This window comes from Silurus meridionalis, chromosome 21 (genome assembly GCF_014805685.1).
Source record: "Silurus meridionalis isolate SWU-2019-XX chromosome 21, ASM1480568v1, whole genome shotgun sequence".
Classification (NCBI taxonomy): Eukaryota; Metazoa; Chordata; class Actinopteri; order Siluriformes; family Siluridae; genus Silurus; species Silurus meridionalis.
In genome coordinates, this window is record NC_060904.1 from 4,058,347 (window position 1) to 4,078,834 (window position 20,488).

Consider the following 20,488-nt stretch of genomic DNA (forward strand, 5'->3'; position numbering starts at 1 on the left):
TTCTGCTGCAACGTTGCAGTTTTGCCAAAGTTCCAATTCAATGACTTATTTACTCATGCTGGATTCCTGTAATACGAATAAGTCACGGCGGCGTTCGATAAATCACCCGCGCCGATCGCGTACTGTAATCTTTCTATAATGAAGACTCATCTTTCAGATGTTTTTCAGGCCCATCGCTGGCGCATAGGAATAAAAGCCTCGTTCCATTTCCTTTGAAACCCCAATCTGCTTTTAATAATTCATTTCAGCAGAAAAATAGACTGCTGGGTGTTTAGGATGCAGCAGAGAGTTTTACAGCAGTTGATGTATCTGCTCGGTGAGAATTTCAGATTTAGGTAAAGGACCGCTGACTCATCTCATGCTACATAATCGCCTGAATCTTTTCTTCGTCTGAATTAGCTCGAAAGGATATGAATGTGTTGTGTTAGGAACAAAACACTTTGGATGCATGCTTGTGTTAAAAAAATCAACAAGGAAAGAAAGACAGATTGTACTTTTTAGCCATTTATAGTTACATGTACTATTGTGTGAAGCTCCTGTTAACAGACACCTCATTTTCTCACCAGCTTTTTTTTTTCTTGAAGACAAAGTCCAAGTTCCATCTTTTCTTCTGACTGTTACAAAGTGCTGACACTGGAGACTCCTAACAATGCTACCAATCAGAATCATTTGACCAATAAATCAAACATCAGTTAGCCAATCAGGTAATTATTAAAACAAACAAAATCAGGCATTCAACCAATTAAGTAATCAATTAATAAACCAATCAGGATTAAGTAATTAATCAATTCATAATCAAATTAGAATCAAGCATATGATGAATTAATGACCCAATCACAATCAATAAGCCAATCAAGTAATCAATTAATTAACCAATCAGATCAATCATTTACCCAATTAATGAATCAGAATCAAGTATGTGACCAATTAAGTATAAAATTAATGAACAAATCAGGATCAAGCTATTGACTAACCAATTAAATAACCAATCAGAATCAAGCATTTTATTAATTAAGTAACCAATAAATAAACAAACCAGAATCAAGCATCTGCCTAATTAATGACAATCGGAAAAAAGGCAATTACATAACCAAGTAATTAATCAGTCAGATCAAGCATTTTATTAATAATCAATTCATGAATCAATCAGAATCAAGCAATAGGCCAAATAATTAACCAATCAGAATGATGCATTCATCAAATTATTGAACCAATCAGATTCTAATATTTTTATTCTGATCCAACATAAAAATCTGCCTCAAAATCATTGTGGTGTTTTGACCTCATAAATAAAACTGCACTGTTAAAATGATCGTGTGGCAACAGGCGTCTCTGCGAACCGCCCAAAGATTTTACCCTCGACAGAAATACACCCCAATCCTGATTCCTTACATTTTTAGCTCCACTTATATACAGTATCCGAGTCTGTTTACCAAATTAGCAGCATCAGATGCAGTTCAGGCAAACAGCTCAGATAAAAACAATGATATTCTTTCGCTGGAGTTCATAAATAATTTCCGAATTTTGATTTATTTTTATTCGTATAACCCACATGAATACATTTACAGTACAACTACAAAAGCACAAAACTTTATTAATTACTATTATTCTTAACATAAAAAACATTTGTTTATTAAGAAGGAACGTAGAAACATTGCATGACAGTTTGAATGATATTTTAGCAATTAAATCTTATTCATATTAGCCAGATAAATATGTACAATTACAAAAGGCAGAAAGTTGATTATTATCATTATTAACATATTTATTCATATGAAGGAACGGAGAAACATTGTGTGATGGTTTGAATTATATTTTATGTGACATCCTGTTTTATTTTTATTTGTATTTTTTTAAATGATGAATTCTATTTGTTAATAAACTTAACAAAGACCACAGAAATCTATTGTGGTCTATTTCTTCTTCTTTCGGCTGAACTGTGAGTCGTGATCAGGAATCACCACTAATGTTTTATATATCAAATACCAATAAAAATCATTTGAGCAATAAATCAACAAATTAATTAAATAAGCAGAATCAAGCATTTGTTAATTAAATAACTAATTAATGAGCCAATCACAATCAAGCATTTGGCAACCAATTAACCAATCGCAATCATCAGCGCTGTCCCTCTAATAAACTCAATTCTAATTCCAAATTTTGTATGTCCTCGTTTCATCTTCAACTCTGACAGCTCCACTTCCTGTCTTATTGTCACTAAGACCGTCTCTAAACCATACATTAGCAGGTCTCCACAGTCCCACAGTCTAACACATTTTGCCTTTCAGGCTTATTGATACCCTTTTACAAATCACTAATCACAAAAAAATCCTAATCATAATAGTATATCGGCTTTGATTTTACCTTGGTATCGGATCGAAAAGGAAACGAGTGGTATTGCCCAGCCCTCTCTCTCTCTCTCTCTCTCTCTCTCTCTCTCTCTCTCTCACTCACTCACTCACTCGCTCATGCACGCGCTCGCGCGCTCCCGCCTTCTTTCTCGCTCATGATTCAAGATTCAAAGGTTGTTTTATTTATTGACAAATATGGAGATTCGTATTGCCAAAGCAAAGAACATACAGAGACACAACCCCAGAAATAACAGTCAGTCACAAATAATACACTATAACTATATCATTATAATAAAGACTATAGGGTTAGAAAAATAGGTATAGTTAGAATAAACACGTATTTTTTATTTAAAAAAGGTATTGCCAAGAACATGTAGAACATACAGACACATAACACCAGAAATAACAATGACCTATAATAATAATAATAATAATAATAATAATAATATTATACTGTAATATAACTATAATACCAATATAATAAAAAATAGGATTAAAAAGATATGGTTAGAATAAACTAGTTTTAATATTATTATATTTTTTAATAATTTTCAAAAAAAAATTTTTATTAAAGGAAAAAAAGGAAAAGAAATGTATATACCTGCGCGCGCGCGCGTGTGTTTGTTGCTTTCACTACATGACTCTCTCTCTTCCTCGCTCTCTCGCGCGCTCGCATGCGCGCTCTCGCGTTTCACCTGTGACGTCGTTTCCGCCCAACATGGCGCAGGGCTGGTTGCTAATGGAGAACTGAAGGCTGTATTTTTTTCCCCTTCTCCTCTCCGCGCCTCTCTCTGTGTATTTATGTCGCTGTGTTCCGGCTCCGGTGTTTGCAGGCCGCTTTAAACAGGGGGAGGACATTGAGTTTTAGAGTTTCAGTGGCCGGGGGTTTGTCCTTTCATTTCGGTCCATCTTGTCCTTTGGATTTTAAAAATCTTTTTCCGTGTCCCCTTTTCCCCGCTACCGCGTCATGTATGAAGGCAAAAAGACGAAGAACATGTTTCTAACCCGAGCTCTGGAGAAGATCTTGGCCGATAAGGAGGTGAAGAAGGCGCATCACTCCCAGCTGCGCAAAGCCTGTGAGGTCGCTTTGGGTAAGTTCAATACGCGTTTCACACACAAGGCGGAATGAACCAGTCCGGGGCTTTGCCTTGCTAATCTTCCTGGTAAACCTCCAATACATGACACTGGTAGCTGGTATAATGTTGGCTTTGGGTTGCACTGAACTTCTATAGATATACTTAAATTTCATCTGTTTCTTAATCACCACATTCCTCCTTAAAGACCGAATCTCGACTGTTTTATTTGTATAATATTTTGCTGCCCTGCCTGAGGGAACCCAGGCTAAGGAAATGAGCAGCTGCTTCACCCTGCTTTGACAGCTTGTCAGCCTTAGCCACCTTGCTAGCTTTTTAGCAAACATTGTTCTCCAGGAGCAGGGATTTTCCTTCAGCTCCTCTGAGCGACACCACTTTCCTTTTTAGTGTCAGCATGCAATGAAGAGTTTCTGTGAGGGAACTGTTTTACTCAGGTTCTGCTTTTAATTTTGATATTCAATCCTGAGGGAGGTAAAAAGGATGGCAGAGAATTGATGAATCATCCTGTACTAGTCTGAGGTTCGACCAATCGAAACGCTCCGTGTGGGTTTGTCCTGCCTTCGGAGGCGTGTCTCAGAGGTTTCTGTGGAGGATGAGATGGTTGGGATTCTGGCGTTCGAGCGCGAGGTGACAATTCGAGGTGTGTTTCATGCACAAGTGCTGCACGGCCGCTCCCGGGACGGTTCGCGTAAACAATTTTATCGTGAATTTGCTCATTTACTCGACGCACATATGTCCATTTGTTAGCGAATCCAAGATACGGCATTTTACACTTGTATGGTGTATTATTATAAAAAAAAAAAACATAAAGACTTGTAGGACGTCGATTTTTGGGAACGTGAGGAAGACGGAGGTGAGATATCGTACACAAGTTACTGTCAGGTTGGTTTAGATCGGACACTCCGGTGCAGGTCTTGGACTCGGTTAAAGAGGTCCTGAACAAGTGCTCAACCACTCAGTTTGTTAGCAAACCCCAAAAAAAGTCTGTTTTTGAGACAGATTTTATGCCCTAAGGAACGTTTTAAATTTTTTTTGCCATTTCTTATAAAGGAGCACTTCTGATGGATTTGGCTAAATTGCAGGCTTTTCAAAATGCTACCCATGAGATGGATGGGTGTTCTATAAAGGTGCCTTGTACTAAGTTTGCGTTCTCTCCTGGGAATGTGTCAAGGGGTTCCTTCAAAGGGTCTCTGAGTTGCTGACAAAAGGTTTCACTTTTATTTTTAATTTTTGTCATGGAGAACTCTACCTGTGTTGGTGAAAAGGTTACTTGAAAATGTTTCCATATTCCTGCGGAGGTGTCTTCCATGTTGCTGAGAAGGTGTCCTCTAGTTGCTAAGAAGGGTCCTCTCAATTGTTGAGAAGTCCTCTAGTTACTAAAAAGTTGTCCTTTAGTTGATGAGATGGTTCCTATCAATTGCTGGGGAAAAAGTCCTCTAGTTGCTGAGAAGGTGTCCTCTAAAGGTGTCTTCCAGATTGCAGAGAAGGAGTTTTCCACAAATGGGGAAGCCAAGAAGTATCTTCCAGTTACTCCCAAGTGGTCACTGGATTCCTGAGACAGGCTCCTGAGTAGGCTTTCCCGAGTTGCCGAGAGGGGGGTTCCAGAGTTTCTGAGAGGGGGGTTCCTGAGTTGCTGAGTTCCTGAGATGGGGGTTCTTGAGTTCAAAAAGTATTTCTTGGGTGGAAAAACTTGCTTCTCTGATGTATCTGCTGAAACACTACCTCTTGGTCATCTTTAAAACTTACTATGTTGCACAGCAAGAACTTAATGACTTGCGTCTAAATCGGAATGACTTTTTCGGGACAGCATAGACTCAGGAGACTCTGTTGTTCGCTGGTTTGCACAGCTGGTCACAAAGATCAAGAGCTTATCCTTAGCTGTTACAATAAAGTATACTGAAAAATCCTTGGGAACACCATTATGACATTTGGTTTCTTCCGCTCGGTGCATTTGATTCCTGGTTCTTTGTGAGAAACGCAGTCAGTGTGGAGCGTCTGCTGTGGGTTTTATCGGGCTGAGTCTGTGTCTTGGCTCTGCGCTCAAAGTAAAGCCAGCGGCTGCAGGCAAGTGTGCTAGGAAGCTCCAGAGCACAAAGTCCCAGTTCAGCAGCTCCAGAGGAGGGAGGGAGAGTCTCTTGAACCGGCCTGCACATTACAGCATTTTTTTTTCTTTCTTTCACATTCCACACTTTCCTGCTTCTTGACATCACACATGCTCGTGAGTTATGGGTTATCAAGCATGAGCGCCTTGGCTTAGCCAAATATTAGAGTTTCAGAATCAGGAACGTCCTTGAAGAAGCACTGACTCCCAGAAGTACACAGTTAATGAGTAACCTGTGAATTGCGGCTGTAACACTGATGAACTCGGGGTTAGTGGGATAACACAGGTCTGGGTGATGTCAGGAATGTCCTTTATTGATAAATTTTCCCAGACCAGGATTTTTAGCGTTCATGAGGCGTTTTTCTTTGACTTGTCTATTTGATGCGGTACGACCGCGAGAATGTACGCGTGTGGAAAAGCAAAATCGTGTCAGTCATTCGGGTTGCAAGATTGCGGGAATTTTCAAGACCTCACCCCCTACATTCACTGTGCCTCCATCCATAACATGCACATTATTTCATGAATCTTAAAAATAAAAAAATTCCCATCTTAACAAGTGTTCACAAAAACTACATAAATAGTTTTTTTTACTTTAAAAATCTTTATTAGTTTGCATGCATGTCAGCTTATGTTTGTTTGTATGACAGTTTATATCCATTTCCCCAAATTTGTTTTTACATTTTCCATATATTTTTAAAATATTTCCAAAATTCCCCATATGAACAGGGACTAAATGTGGAACAGGATGTTTAAAACGCAATTCCGAGGTGTCCACAAACTTTAGCCCATGTACGTGGTAAATAAAGGCATATTGAGTTCGAATTGTATTTGCGTAAACATGAAAATAGAGTAAGCTACAGCTGTAGATGTTCCACACGGTCATATCTATTTAATACAACACCGTCTGCTACCTCTTTACAAATTTCCTTTTTAGAGTTGCTTCCTATAAAACAACGTTCGGTGAATAATCACTTCCTGTTTTTAGGTACATCAACTTTTTTTCAACACCTGGGAAATTAAGCAGTAACTTTAAATATCATTTTGTAGTCTAGCAATGATGTAAAAATCCTGAAAATGTGGTTTCCAAACTTTCATTTGGCCAACAGAAATCCATGAAGTTAGTGTGGAGGGTTAAACTCAAGAACCACGAAGATGGATTTGGAGTGTAATTAATATAAACAGTGCGCTATAACAAGTGTCCATCAGTGAACAGCTGATACCCTCAAGAATGATGGAACAATAATAGAAGGACATTTGGTAAATGTTTGTCTCAGGGCTTTTTTTTTTCCTCATTACAGATAAACTTATAGGCTTCATCTACGTTCGTTGTTAAAAGCGCTCTACTATTTGAATTATATTGCAGTATATTATATTATACATCGATCAGGCATAACATTATGACCACCTGCCTAATATTGTGTTGGTCCCCCTTAATGCTGCTAAAACGTTCCTGACCCATGAATCATTAACAGCATTAAGTTCTTCAGCAGTTTGAGCTACAGGAGCCACAGGACAACACGGATCAGCCTTTACTCCCCACGTGCATCAATCAGCCTCGGCCGCCCGTGACCCTGTCACCGGTTCACCACTGTTCCTTTCCTTGCACCACTTTTGATAGACCACTGCAGACCAAGAACATCCCACAAGAGCTGCAGTTTTGGAGACGCTCTGACCCAGTCGTCTAGACGTCACAATCTGCTACCTAAATATGTTTACCCACTAAAAGGTGCCATGATGATGAGATAATCAGTGATCTTCATTTCAAATGTTATGCCTGGTCGGTGTGTAGATTTTTCCGTAAAAGGACCACTGTTTTCCACCATGCCGGCGCAGCTTCGTTCTAGGTGATACCGTCCCTTTAATCAACACCAGGTACCCTATAGATTACACTGCTGAACCTGAGACACGAAGAGCTTCTTTTGTTCTTCAAGCACAATGAGCTCTTGCAAAACAGGGAAAGCAAAAAATAAAAAATAAATAAATAATAGTATTTCTGACCACCTGTTAAACCTCAAACTGTCTCATTGCACATTTAAAATTATTATACAAATAATTGTCTAATAAAAGTTATCTATTTATTACAGTGGTCAGAAACCACTGTCAAGTGGTCATATATATTTATATATTTTATTTATATATATATATATATATATATATATATATATATATATATATATATATATATATATATATATATATATATATATATATATATATAGTGTGTATATATATATATATATATATATATATATATATATATATATATATATATATATATATAGTGTGTATATAGTATAACTTTAATTATGGTCACTAATAAAATCTGAATATCCATTTATTTTTCTTTTTTTTTTTTAAGCGGACAGCATCAGCGTCTAACCTCATCTATTATTAAGTGGTCATGTTGATCGCCTCGTTTCTCTTTCGTTCCGTCACCGCAGGTTTTTCCATGCCTTATTTATCACTGAGATTCACAGCCATTCGTACGTCAGCGAGGAGGACTAGCTCCCTCGATCCGCCAGCGCTTTCCAATAAAAACGGAAAGGTTTGTGAAATACTGTACGAGTGTGCATTGTCCTGTTCAGCCATTTATTTGTTTATTTATACACCTGCTAGTTTGATCTGATCTATTTGGTGTTTACAAAAAAAGTAAAATACAAGGCTCCAGAGGACTTCATTAAACTTAATCCACCCAGTGAATAAGGAGAACTGAATTCAATTAGTCTGTGTGTATGGAAGAAGGAGCTTCTAGAAGAGCTCCAGCTGTGAACTGATGTACTGCACCATGCACGTGGTCTGTAATGCCATCGAGTTTATTGCTTGACCATTTCGGCACAGTCGTTTCAAAAGCCACATGAGCTCCATAGTGCTCGCTTAGTAGCTGAGATGTCTGGCTTTCTGATGACTTTGTGTGTTCAATAGCCAGCATCACCAAGCCACCACTGATGGGCCCTTAAGCAAGGCCCTTAAACCCCTACTCTGGATCAGCACCTCACACCTTGCTGTTTGCAGTGTAGAATTGAACGTAAAATAACGTTAAATCTTTTTCCCTTCATGGTACGTACAGGGCATCAGATCTTCAATTCTGCTACTTCTGTCGCAAAAGGGGGGGGCAGAAACTTGTTGGTAAATTTCCAGAAACTTTCCATAGGAGTGTCATCTGGGGAATTTTGGAAAATTTCCCAGTTGGAAACTTACCAGGAATTTTTGGGCTTATTGTAATTGATATCAGTGTTCAACTCATTAATATCATTCTATTAATAGATCAGTGTGTTGAGAGAAACAGTGTCTTTTCACATCAACTTAGTTGATTATGCAAAGAGTCTTGTGATAAAAATGATAATAGGAACATTAAAGCCATAATAAATCATAGTACTTTGGAAAATTACGTACATTTGAAGGCAAATACTTTTGTGCTTTTACTCAAGGGAACTTTTAAAGGAAGCACTTTTACCGGCATGTCATGACATTTTTCGTTATATTTACCGTATAATATAAACAGAGATGAAAAATCTTCTATTTAGTTAGGAAATGTTTATACTCGCTGTCTGTATGTTACTATGGTAACAATTGTTTATGAGGCAGCGTAGTTTTTCAGAACGCTGATTAAACTGCACGTTGAGTGCTTTAAACTCGCAGGTCAATCAGAATCCAGTATCCAGACAGCCCAGGGTATAAACGTGTACCATTACAATTCACATTTTTTTTCGTCTTGCGTCTCTTCGGCTATTTTTTTCAACAGCAGCCTCGTTTGACCGCACACTGTTCTACGACAAGCCGTGATAAATAATGCACTATCCCCCCAGCTACCGTATTTCATTCGATCTCCGGCACGTGATGAATTAATTATCGTTCCAGCGCACGCTAATGAGGGAAAACCGAACGAAGCACAACCCGTGGACTCACAGGAGCTTCGACACGGCCTCGCATCACTACAATAGAGGTTCCACGGGGTAAACAATAAAGATGTCCACGAGATTGTCGCTCGTGTGTGTGTGTGTGTGTGTGTGTGTGTGTGTGTGTGTGTGTGTGTGTGTGTGTGTGTGTGTGTGTGTGTGTGTGTGGAGAGATACCGGTTTGTTTGCTCTCACTCAGCTATTAATCTTTATCCCAGAAAGAGCAGGACCGGTCTGTGTGGTCTGGCTGAGGCTTTCTAGCTCCTTCTCGATGGAGTGCGATAATCAGGGACATATAAAAAAAAAAATAATAATTCTACCACCATTAGTTGCAAAATTTTAGGAATTTTCAAGACAAGAAACTTTCCATGGGAATTAACTGGGAATTTACTAAATTGCATTAAAAAAAAAATCTTGAAGGATAATTTTGGGTAAAACAACCAGATTTAATGGCATTTTAGTTTCATTTCGACCCACACATTCATCAGTCGCATGCACACAATGTTACAGAGGCCACGCCCCCTTACATTCCTCCACACCGTTTCTAGACTAAATTAACGACATAAATATTACACACATTTATGTTTAGCTTACTTCCTTTTGTGTAAGCTTTTAGAGCAACAACATTATACTAACAGTTAAAGTAAAAAAAAAAAAAACAACTTCAAAACACTATTAGTTTAAATGCATCTCAGATTATGAGCAGTTTGTGTTTGTAATACATTCTACACAGTATATATACATTTTTCCCAATTTCAATAAATTCAAGTTTCCAACTTTACATATTTCCAAAATTGCCAGGGAAATACACCTGGAAAATTTTTCGTTCCTTTTGCAAAACCTAAACACCACACAAATGCGCATATGCAGGGAAGAAGAAAAAAAACCAAAAGCTTTTCTCCCAGCAGCAGGGTAATTACTATCCATACCATTCCATACCAACGAGTGCACTTGCACAACCCACGTGTTGCCTCCTGTCCAAACGTAATTGCTGCATTGGAGCTTCTGCTTTCTTCTCACAATAGAATCCCTCCACCCCCTTTTTTTTTTTTAAAACTGTAAGCAGATGCCAATTAGGAAGTGTGTGTGTGTGTGTGTGTGTGTGGGATCTTCACCTTCGTGTATTTTTTTTTTCTCCCTCTGATTTTCAGCTAATTATCAGATTGGATCAAGTGAGAGAAAAGAAAAAAAACCTCTAAAATCGATGCGCTGTGAGCTGTTTTTTCAAAGGAAGACACGCCCATGATGAATCCCGAAAACCTGCGACCGACGCATCACTCCTGAGATAGATTTTCGTATTTCACTCGTTATTCCAGTAGTATTAGAACCGGATATTAATTTTCCTGGATAACGGCTCTATTTTTTCCCTGTAAATAATTCAAACGAGTGCCTCTAGAGGGCGTTCAGTATGGGTTGTTCTGTGGCTGATGCCGATATTTAAAAATCAAGGCAGCCGATGATGGCGATATTCGTTTTATTAATTTTTTTCCTTCATCCTATACAATCTAACCGTTAATAAGAAGTGATGCAGAATATTGCTAACATTGAACATTTATTAAACTGCACAAACCTCTCCAATTCATGTTCTCGTTACCAGGTTTTGGTCCGCTTTCCTCTGGGTTTTCCGCAGGGTCTACAGTTTTTAAATCTAAATCATAGGCCGTGAAAAAAAAAATCTTTAATGCGCTGCCTCTAACGCTCATCGAAATGCTTCCTAGTTTCTGTGGTACTGTAGTTCTTTCTTTCATCAGTCCAAATGTAATTCGCTTTATTACGACAACAAATGAGACCAACATGCAACAGCCAATCAGCTTTCTGTTGTTGGTGCCAATCTCCCTCAGAGTTTACCACAAACGCAGTTATAGAGAAGCGCAAGTTGAGCGGAACTTTAAACCTTTTCTAGGGTGCGGTTCAGACTAAAAGTGCCAGAAATCGTCCTGATTAATCGGCCGGCCAATCAGTCGGTCAACATCTAATCAAAACATTGCCCTGGTTGGCCAGGCTGCTGATATTTTTTCTTCCCATGTATTGATGTACCATAATTATTATTTGTGTGTGGAAATCCATAGAGGCCTCGCATGTTACACATTGGTGTCGAGTCGGGTTTGACGCAAACGTCTTTTGTTTTTAGACATGTAAAGCACCAGGGCTTATTTGATTTGCACGGTGGTGTTTGTCCTGACGAGACGGCAGGCATGTGCTAGAGGGAGCAACACCAGCATAGGATCGTTTACATCGACTGCACATTGAAGGCCCGAGTTCAACAGCAAGGACGGTGAAGGTTATAGCGGTCGAAAGTGTTGAGAGAGTGAAAGCACCTAAACTCCCTCAGCGTGGTCGAGCGCAGTAGCAGCACGGCCTCGTGGGAGTGAAGCACATGCACCGGGAAGGCCCTGAAATTCACGAGCAGCGTCTCGTCACTCTGAGAAGTTCAAGTAGTACATGTTGACCAATGGATATTTGCAAAGGTACATTTGCCATTCGTTGAAAAGAAAATCCTCACTTGAAGAGCAACCTATAACTGTTTTATTTCTAACTCTAAACACCAATCGTGTCCAGACGTACGTAGCGGCGTGTGTTTTCTGTGTTTAAAACCGTCTAGTCAGCAGTAATCTGAGTTCAGCTTCATCTCTTGCACCTAAAACTGAGCTTCAAATTTGCAAGTTGTAGTGTTGCATGAACTCGCACCATTTTAGACCAATATCCAAAGTACTTTCAGGACCAACCTGAGGCTCATCAGCTGGCTCGCGTGAATGCAGGAAAAACTATTCAAGCGCTTTTTTGGTGTAAAGACGCATCATAACTCAATACTCAATATTTTTTTGCCGGAGAATCATATAATAATAATAATAATTAATAATAATTTAACCTTTATTCGTCCCACAGTGGGGAAATTTCTAGTTTTTTCGCATATCCCAACTCATCTGGAAGCTGGGGTCAGAGCGCAGGGTCAGCCATGGTACGGTGCCCCTGGAGCTGATAGGGTTAAGTGCCTTGCTCAAGGGCTCAACAGTGGTAGCTTGGCTGTGCTGGGGTTCGAACCGCTGACCTTGTGATCAGTAACCCAGAGCCTTAACCACTGGACTACCACTGCCCTATGCACATTTTAAAATTAAATACCAAATACCTCAGCTTTAAGCGTATGAAAATAAACTACAAAATACAGCAGCTACACCGTGCATCAAAATAAACTACTTCATGTTTATTTGAAAAATACTAAAAACTACTTTTATAAGGGAGCATGAAATTTCTTCTTCGATTTAATACATTCTGACAAACATGTATTAGGTTTGCACGGCAACACTATAACATTCAAAACAAGATCTACAACATCTTTCAAATTACACAGGAGACGACATTTTAGCCAAGTTTGGAGCTCAAATTCCGGTTAAAAGGACATTTTGGGTGTTATTTTTGGGATAACAGTAGTAGATCCCATCAGTTTCTGACGATGAGGTGAATTAAGAAATCTCTTTATATAAGTATTAGGTAACATCCTTATGACAGAATGTGCACTTCCTGTTACTTAAACTAGGCAGAGTTTCCCAAAAGCTGTGGTGTTTTGAGTTATGGTAAAAGTAAGATTGCTCATAGGAGAGCGAAAGGTCATAGGATCGATTCCCATTCAGCTCGAAATGTTATGCTGCGGGTGTAAAGTAGCTGTAAAAGAACTGTTCTGGCGAAGAATAAATACCTTTAATGCTGCGTCTTTGTCGGATTTCAGTTTCTGATCGGATTTCTGTTACAGCAGCTCTGAAGAAGTCTCAGGTGCCAGCATGATGTTTACTGTTTACGCAACATTAATACACACCCTTTATTGTCCATTGGTATATTTTTCTTAAATTATCAGTATATAGACAGGGAAAATGTCCAAATTTTTAATTTAGAAAAACTATATTTACGTTTCCAGTTATAGGCTAACCTGCGATTTTTGTAAATTCCTAGTTTATTCCCGTTAATTCCCATGGCAAGTTTCCATTACTGGAATTTTGCAAGTTATGATTCTGTAGTATTGTAGAGATGGAGGTGATGCTCTCTGCTTCCTTCTCTCTCATTATCACGCTCGTGTTTGGACTGACAGGCTGCCATTTGATTTGTTACAGAGGCAGCACGTTGGGCTTCTGTAGTCTGTGTGTGTGTGTGTGTGTGTGTGTGTGTGTGTGTGTGTGTGTGTGTGTGTGTGTGTGTGTGTGTGTGTGTGTGTGTGTGTTTACACTTTCTGCTTTCCCAGCTGGTGCACTGCGCCGCTTTCGCCCGGACCTGCTGTTTGTCTTTCTGAAAATGGAGGTGTATCAGGCTGTGTGTGTGTGAGACAGAGAGAGAGAGAGAGAGAGAGAGAGAGAGAGAGAGAGACATTGCCTAATTGATGTACAGTGTAAAACATCAGACTGCAGGTTGCTCTCCAGGCTGCATAGTCGTCGGTTTATTGAATCAACTCCAAAGTAAAAGCGTCCCGCGCGAACTCGAACGTACAAAAAGGTGAAACCAGTTCAAGCGCTCATTCACGAACACCTCTGGGAGCCATGTCACGTTTTTTATTTTGCCACCCCGAGCACAAAGCTGCCTGTTCTTCCTCGTTTAAATGTCAACACCGAAGCAAACAAGAACCAGAACCACAGGAGAGATGTGTTCTCTCTCTCTCTCTCTCTCTCTCTCTCTCTCTCTCTCTCTCTCTCTCTCTTTCTCTCTTTTCTTCTATTAGCTAACAGTTACACCTTGGATAAAAGTAAACAGTTTCTTTACGGTTTGCATAAAAATAAAAAATAAAAAGAAACACAAACACGTGAACCGACGAAAAGCGATTCGCGGACAAAATGAGAATAGAATAATTTATTAGCTTCCTAATTCAGATTCTACAGGGTTAAGACTGGCAGAGAGAGAGAGAAAGAGAGAGATGCAGAGTGGTACAGAGAGAGAAGTAGATCAGCTCTGGCAGGTTTGACGGCGAAACGCCTGGTGCTTTTGACATTGTTTCGTCTGACTGCTCGATTCACCAGGATACAAACCGCTCATTTTATCACTCGTTTTATTTTCAATCCCTCATTATGCCGTCTTATTTTATTCATTCATTTCAAAAAAGAAACATGTAAAAAAAATTTATAGAATATTTTTTTTGTCTACATTAAAAAAAAAGGATCACCTGAAAATCCCACCCCCGAACTACGTTTTTACAACTTGCCACTAGCAACAAGCAGTTCCAGACCCCACAGCTAGTCATATTGTTTTAGTAGTTTTATTCAAATTATTTACCTCGGTGCTTTTAGTTTAGTCCATTTAACTACACACGGAGCGAGTTTCCCAACCGACCATCGTTACTGAATAAACTCTGAAGGAACTCTAGAGAAAACAGCGAAGGGGTGAAGAGAAGATTCTCGCCAAAGAAAAGTTTGGGATCATTTTATACTAAAACATCAAGAAAACACTGCACAGTGCGGTTACTATTTTTAAAGTCATTTAAAATCGATATTTATATTTTTATATTTGTATTTTGATGTAATATGGCAATTAAATAGGTTTAGGTTGCAGCGATACTCTTGTGTGCGATTTCAGCAATAAAAATTTTATCAAATGACTTTACCTTTTTTTAAGAGACCGTAAGAGTCTTATTTTCTCTTATATTTAGTATTGATCTTTAATAAAGAAATAGTTCTTCTTAACCGATTACTCGATTAATCGGTAGAATAATCGGTGGACTACTCGATTATTGGAATAATGGATAGCTACAGTCCTACTACACACAAGACATACGATTTAGATTTTTTGATTCCGTGTGAATATTTTACACGTTGGCTCTTTCTGCAACAAATATAGCTAGAGGTTTTTTCCTTGTTATTGTATCATTCGTGTTGCAAGCAGGGCCTTGATGAACTCTTCAAGCTTTGGTTTGAAACACAAGACTGTGTGTGTGTGTGTGTGTGTGTGTGTGTGTGTGTGTGTGTGTGTGTGTGTGTGTGTGTGTGTGTCTTCCATGGTTTGGCTGTTAATGTGAGTATTGGAGCTGTGCCAATGCTGCAGTGTGTGTGTGTGTGTGTGTGTGTGTGTGTGTGTGTGTGTGTGTGTGTGTGTGTGTGTGTGTGTGGCCGACCGGTCTGTGGGTATAAATAAAGAGTTTTTTTTTTTTCCTGCAGCTCAAAGCAATGGTTCATATAGTGGAATCCAGAAAGGATTAAATCTCAGTACTGTACTGTGTGTGTTTGAGATGGAGCAGTTCTTGTTGTTGTTGTTGTTGTTGTTGTTCCAGCAATTATTATGTGCCCTGTTGGCAGATTAGTAAAGAAACCCTTCCTGCTCTAGCTACATGCATTTACCAGAGATCAGAAGACATTAGATAGTGACTTACATACATCTCATTCATGCACCTGAGCAGAAAAAGGGGGTTAAGGGCCTTGCTCAGGGGCCCAGGAGTGGTGTGGACGACCCCCATCACCAAGCAAAAAAAACCCGGAAAATCTCCATTGGAACTTTTTGGAAATATTCCAATTTGGAAACTTACAAGGAATTCCTGGAATTTTCTGGGAATTAATTAGAAATTTGGGGCGACAATTATATCAACTGTATCATATACAAACATAAATATAAACATTTTGTGTAGTCATAAGCTGACATGCATGCAAACTAATACTGATTTTAAAAATAAAGAATTGTTGGTATCATTTTGTCACCCGTTTCTCTCGCGCCCTCTGCCTCTTCACACCTCCCTTCGAAATCCTTCCTCTCGTCTCGCCGCTCGAGCTTTTCTACACGCCCTGTGTGCGAAATCGTCCCCAACATATACACACAGCTCGAGCCAAAATATCGGCGCAGAATCCTAAACGTCCGAATCGTATGATACAAACGTTAAAATGGGGAACAAATCAAGAAGATATCGGACAATTGGGGTAAAATAGTGGAACAGCTCTGTTTGGTCGAGTGTTTTTATTTTTATTGCCTCCTGATCATATTTCTGTCTTATTTTCTGTCTTTTGCAGAGGAAATAAAAGCGGAATCAGAGAAATTAAGGTGAGCAACATTTTATATATATATATATATATATATATATATATATATATATATATATATATATATATATATATATATATATACACACACACACACACACACACACACACACACACACACACACACACACACACACACACACACACATCCGCATGTTTTCTGTATGTAAGAAGTTCTTTAATCCCTCTGTCTCCTGCAACATGACTATTGCTTTCCAAACAAGGTCTTGTCTGGTTTTGTTTTTTTTAGACGAGTAGGAACGAGGTGCAGCTGCCGTCTGCTTCTCCCCACCATTTACAGCAATTAATAACGCAACAAACCAAATCCTTCTCTCAGCACATTACTGCAGGGTTCCTCTGCATTGTTGAAAAGTATGAAAAAGCATGGAGTTTGATTTCATTGATTTCCAGGTCTGGATTAGTTCCAGCCAGATTAGCCAATTCGATTTACTAAAAAATAAAAATGTGTAAAAAGTATTTTTAAGGCTACGACTTATCCAAGAACGAAACAAAAGCGTATTTGCGTGGACGCGGCCAAAGGTTTTTTTTTTTCTTTTCTCAGCGCTTCCAAAAGATCTCCGAACGACAGGATCTGCATAGCTGTGATTGGTTATGTTGCCATGACATTACAGCGCCCCCTACGGTGAAAATTTAAACAACATTAGAGATTCTGATTCTAACATGCATTCGAGAAACACGTTATAGTTGGAATTTAAAATTATTATTTCAGTTGTGAAGTATAGTCTTAAAAATCTTTAGGGAATCTGCATATTTGATTCTGGAATGACTTAAATGAAAACGGTGTAGGAACCCTGTTAATGCCTGAGGAGAACCAGCTCCGGTTTACTCGTCCCTCTTTTCTCCTTTCCTAATTTTCCTCATTGTCCTCCTCTAACTTCCCTTCGAGTTTCTCTGCTTCTTCTTCTTCACCATCTGCAGCCTCTGTTTCATTCGGTAATCATTTGCTCCGCTTGACCGGCGATGCGTTTGATTCTTTTCTCGTTCAGCCCCCCTGCCGGAGAGAGCAAGTCGAGTTCCAGTACCCTGCCTCCCATCAAATCCAAGACCACCTTCATTGAAGCGGATAAGTACTTCCTGCCGTTCGAGTTAGCCTGTCAGTCCAAATGTCCTCGCATCGTCAGCACGTCGCTAGACTGTTTACAGGTCAGTGGGATCGCCAGAGCCTGGGCAAGCAAACGTAAAGGCAGATTTCTGCTTACGCTGCTGACTCACAGGCATTTCAGTGCTTTTCCATTCTTTTGATGTATCGATGTAGTTTTTAAAGCAAGTCCAATCAGGAGTGAGGAGAGAAAAGGTTTCTCAAAGAAGCACTTTTTACATGAAAGACACTGCGATCACATTTCAGGTTACATAATTGTAGGGGTGGAACAGCACATACACGTATTCCTACCGAACCATTTTGCTACACCTGAGTGCTAATTTTGTTTTAAGTCCTTAAATTCTGGGTTCTCTCATGAACATATCAAGTGGCGGACCGCGAGTTTGTTTAGTCTCCACCTCATGTCACTGTGGCCACTGGATTCGCCCCGGAAACACGATTTGTACCGCGATTTTGTTCTGTGAGTGTGTAGAAATCGCTGCCACTTTCTACCATCGGCAGCGTTTTATTCGACACTGTAGCAATCAAAAGGAGAAATTCTGGACAGTTTTGCATAGTAAAAGAATAAATCAAGGAAGGAATGAATAATAAATTTTAAAAAAGCAATTTTATGTTTTGCATTTCTTCCCCACAACTGTAGAGAAATTGAATCAAACCGTTAATTTTGTGTGCCGTCACACCCCTAAATAGCTGTGACCCAAAAACGATGATGCCACACGAGTGGCTGATTGGATAACCATTAATCGGTGTACTCAAGTGTAGGTCGAAAGCGGTGGTTGTGTTTTTGTGAACCCGTGTGTGTTTGACTTTTGCAGAAACTCATAGCTTATGGTCACCTGACGGGCAGCGCCCCGGACAACACTGCTCCGGGGAAGAAGCTCATCGACAGGATCATCGAAACCATCTGCGGCTGCTTTCAGGGCCCGCAGACCGACGAGGGAGTTCAGCTTCAGATCATAAAGGTTCGAACGACTTCCACATTTCGACTTTATCCGACTCCGGTCGAGTGTAAAGCCTGAAATATGTAAAACAAGGGTTTTCCCCAAATTTCTAATGAATTCCAAAGTTTCCAATGTTGAAAATTTCCAAAATTCCCTCAGATGAAGTTCGCATGGAAAGTTTCTGTAAAGTTTCCTCCCCTTTGCAACCCTGGTACTGATGTAGGTAAGGTGAGGAGGCTTGGGGTCCAATTTTATCCAAAGGCTGTTCAATAGGGTTGAGGGCTCTATAGCAGGAGATCTTCCTCTGCAACCCATGTAATGCACGTCTTCATGGAGCTGGCTTTGTTGCTGGAAAATACCAAAACCAGGGTTACAAGGCACAGGGGTGAAAGGCAATCGATTTGTTACTGCTTTTGTTCTTATAACTGTATCATTTTGGATTTTGCAGTATAGTGTGTGTATATATAGAGATTTTATATAGAAAGGAACAGCGTGCCAAAGGTTTCGCACTGTGATCATAGTGAAGCAGGGCCTGCAGCAGGTCTAGCGATGCATGGACACACACGCACACACGCACACGCACACGCGTGCGCGCACACACACACGCGTGTGCTTTGACTTTTATACAGAACCGCCCAAACTTGAAATACATCTACTGGCAAATTTGCACAATGTCACAGGTCTAGACTTCTTATTGTTCGAGCGAGGAACGCTGAACGTATCTGCATCCATTCTTTACGGGAAATGGGAAAAGCGGAAACGTGGACTGGTCCGACCAGCTCCGCCGAGGAACCGCACAAACCAGAGCTTCTGCTTTGAAATAAAAATTAGGCCAATGCTATTTTTAATCTTTTTTCGGTTGCTGAAAAAATGTATAGACACTTTTAAGAAATGAAAGGCTATCCAAAATTCAGCTGCTAGGATTCGGAACAACGACCAGGTCTGGTGTTTCTCCCGTTTTCGAAGTTGCCGCATTCGCTCTCCCTGTCAGATTCCCGATTGATTTAGAAAAATTCTTATGTTGACCTATAAGGCCCTTCATGGTATGGCACCTCATTACTTGACACAACTTTTAACTCTCTACACTTCAAGGCGTGATCTCCGCTCCTCTGATTTTGGTCTTGTAGTTGAATCTTTGTGCTTTTTTACAAAATTATTATAATTTATTTATTAAATTTTTTTTTGTAAATCGGTATGGATTTTTGCAGATAGCCGATAGTTCCAGCAATCAAATATCATCGTTAACGATCCCTCCTCCTCCCCAGGCCCTGCTGACTGCTGTGACCTCGCAGCACATCGAGATCCACGAAGGCACGGTGCTGCAGGCCGTCCGGACGTGCTACAACATCTACCTGGCGAGCAAGAACCTCATCAACCAGACGACCGCTAAAGCCACCCTCACCCAGATGCTCAACGTCATCTTCGCCCGCATGGAGAACCAGGCCGTGAGTCGCACCTCAGACCCGCCAGTGGACAAATATACGCCGCCATGCCGTCTCGATCTCTAACCTCTTCTTTCTTCTCGATTGGTGCCTTCTCCTTCTCCTCCTCCTCCTCCTATTCCTCTACCTTTTCTTCTTCTTCCTTCTCCTTCTTTCCAACCCTAGCTTACAAATCACAAGATCAGTTGGTCTATGGCGTCCAGAAAGCGAGACCGTCAGGTAAAGAGCGTGAGGGTCTGCCTTGAGTTTTTCTTGATCTGAATTTTGTTTTTCTTTCCATGTGCTTCATTTCTTTCTCTCATCCATTATCTGTCTTTCTCTCTTTCTCTTTCATTCTCTCTCTCGCTCTCTCTCTCTACCTGATGTGTGCTTGCTGTGTCCATTTTGCCTGCCGTTCTCCTCCTCACTACAGTGATGTCTTTCTTTTCGGGGTAGTTTGATATTTCAAGTGTATTTCAACACTAGGGTGTGTTTTGCGCGCGCGTGTGTGTGTGTGTGTGTGGTTTAGACTGCATGCAAATGACGAGCGACTGTTAGGTTCAGTT

The 20,488-nt window shown here is 40.0% G+C and overlaps 1 protein-coding gene across 2 annotated transcripts in view; it reads left to right on the forward strand.

Annotated features, from left to right (window-relative positions):
• Positions 1-3,068: 3,068 nt before the first annotated feature.
• Positions 3,069-20,488, forward strand: part of arfgef1 (ADP-ribosylation factor guanine nucleotide-exchange factor 1 (brefeldin A-inhibited)) — a 41,909-nt gene continuing 24,489 nt past the window's right edge. Inside the window, exons 1-6 of one of the 2 annotated variants that reach the window (XM_046877636.1) lie at positions 3,069-3,442; positions 16,411-16,441; positions 17,448-17,604; positions 18,376-18,522; positions 19,767-19,946; positions 20,109-20,162. In XM_046877636.1, the coding sequence (XP_046733592.1) occupies positions 3,319-3,442; positions 16,411-16,441; positions 17,448-17,604; positions 18,376-18,522; positions 19,767-19,946; positions 20,109-20,162 (693 nt within the window). In that variant the 5' untranslated portion in view covers positions 3,069-3,318. The remainder of the gene's footprint in view (positions 3,443-16,410; positions 16,442-17,447; positions 17,605-18,375; positions 18,523-19,766; positions 19,947-20,108; positions 20,163-20,488) is intronic. The other variant, XM_046877637.1, reaches the window with a different exon arrangement.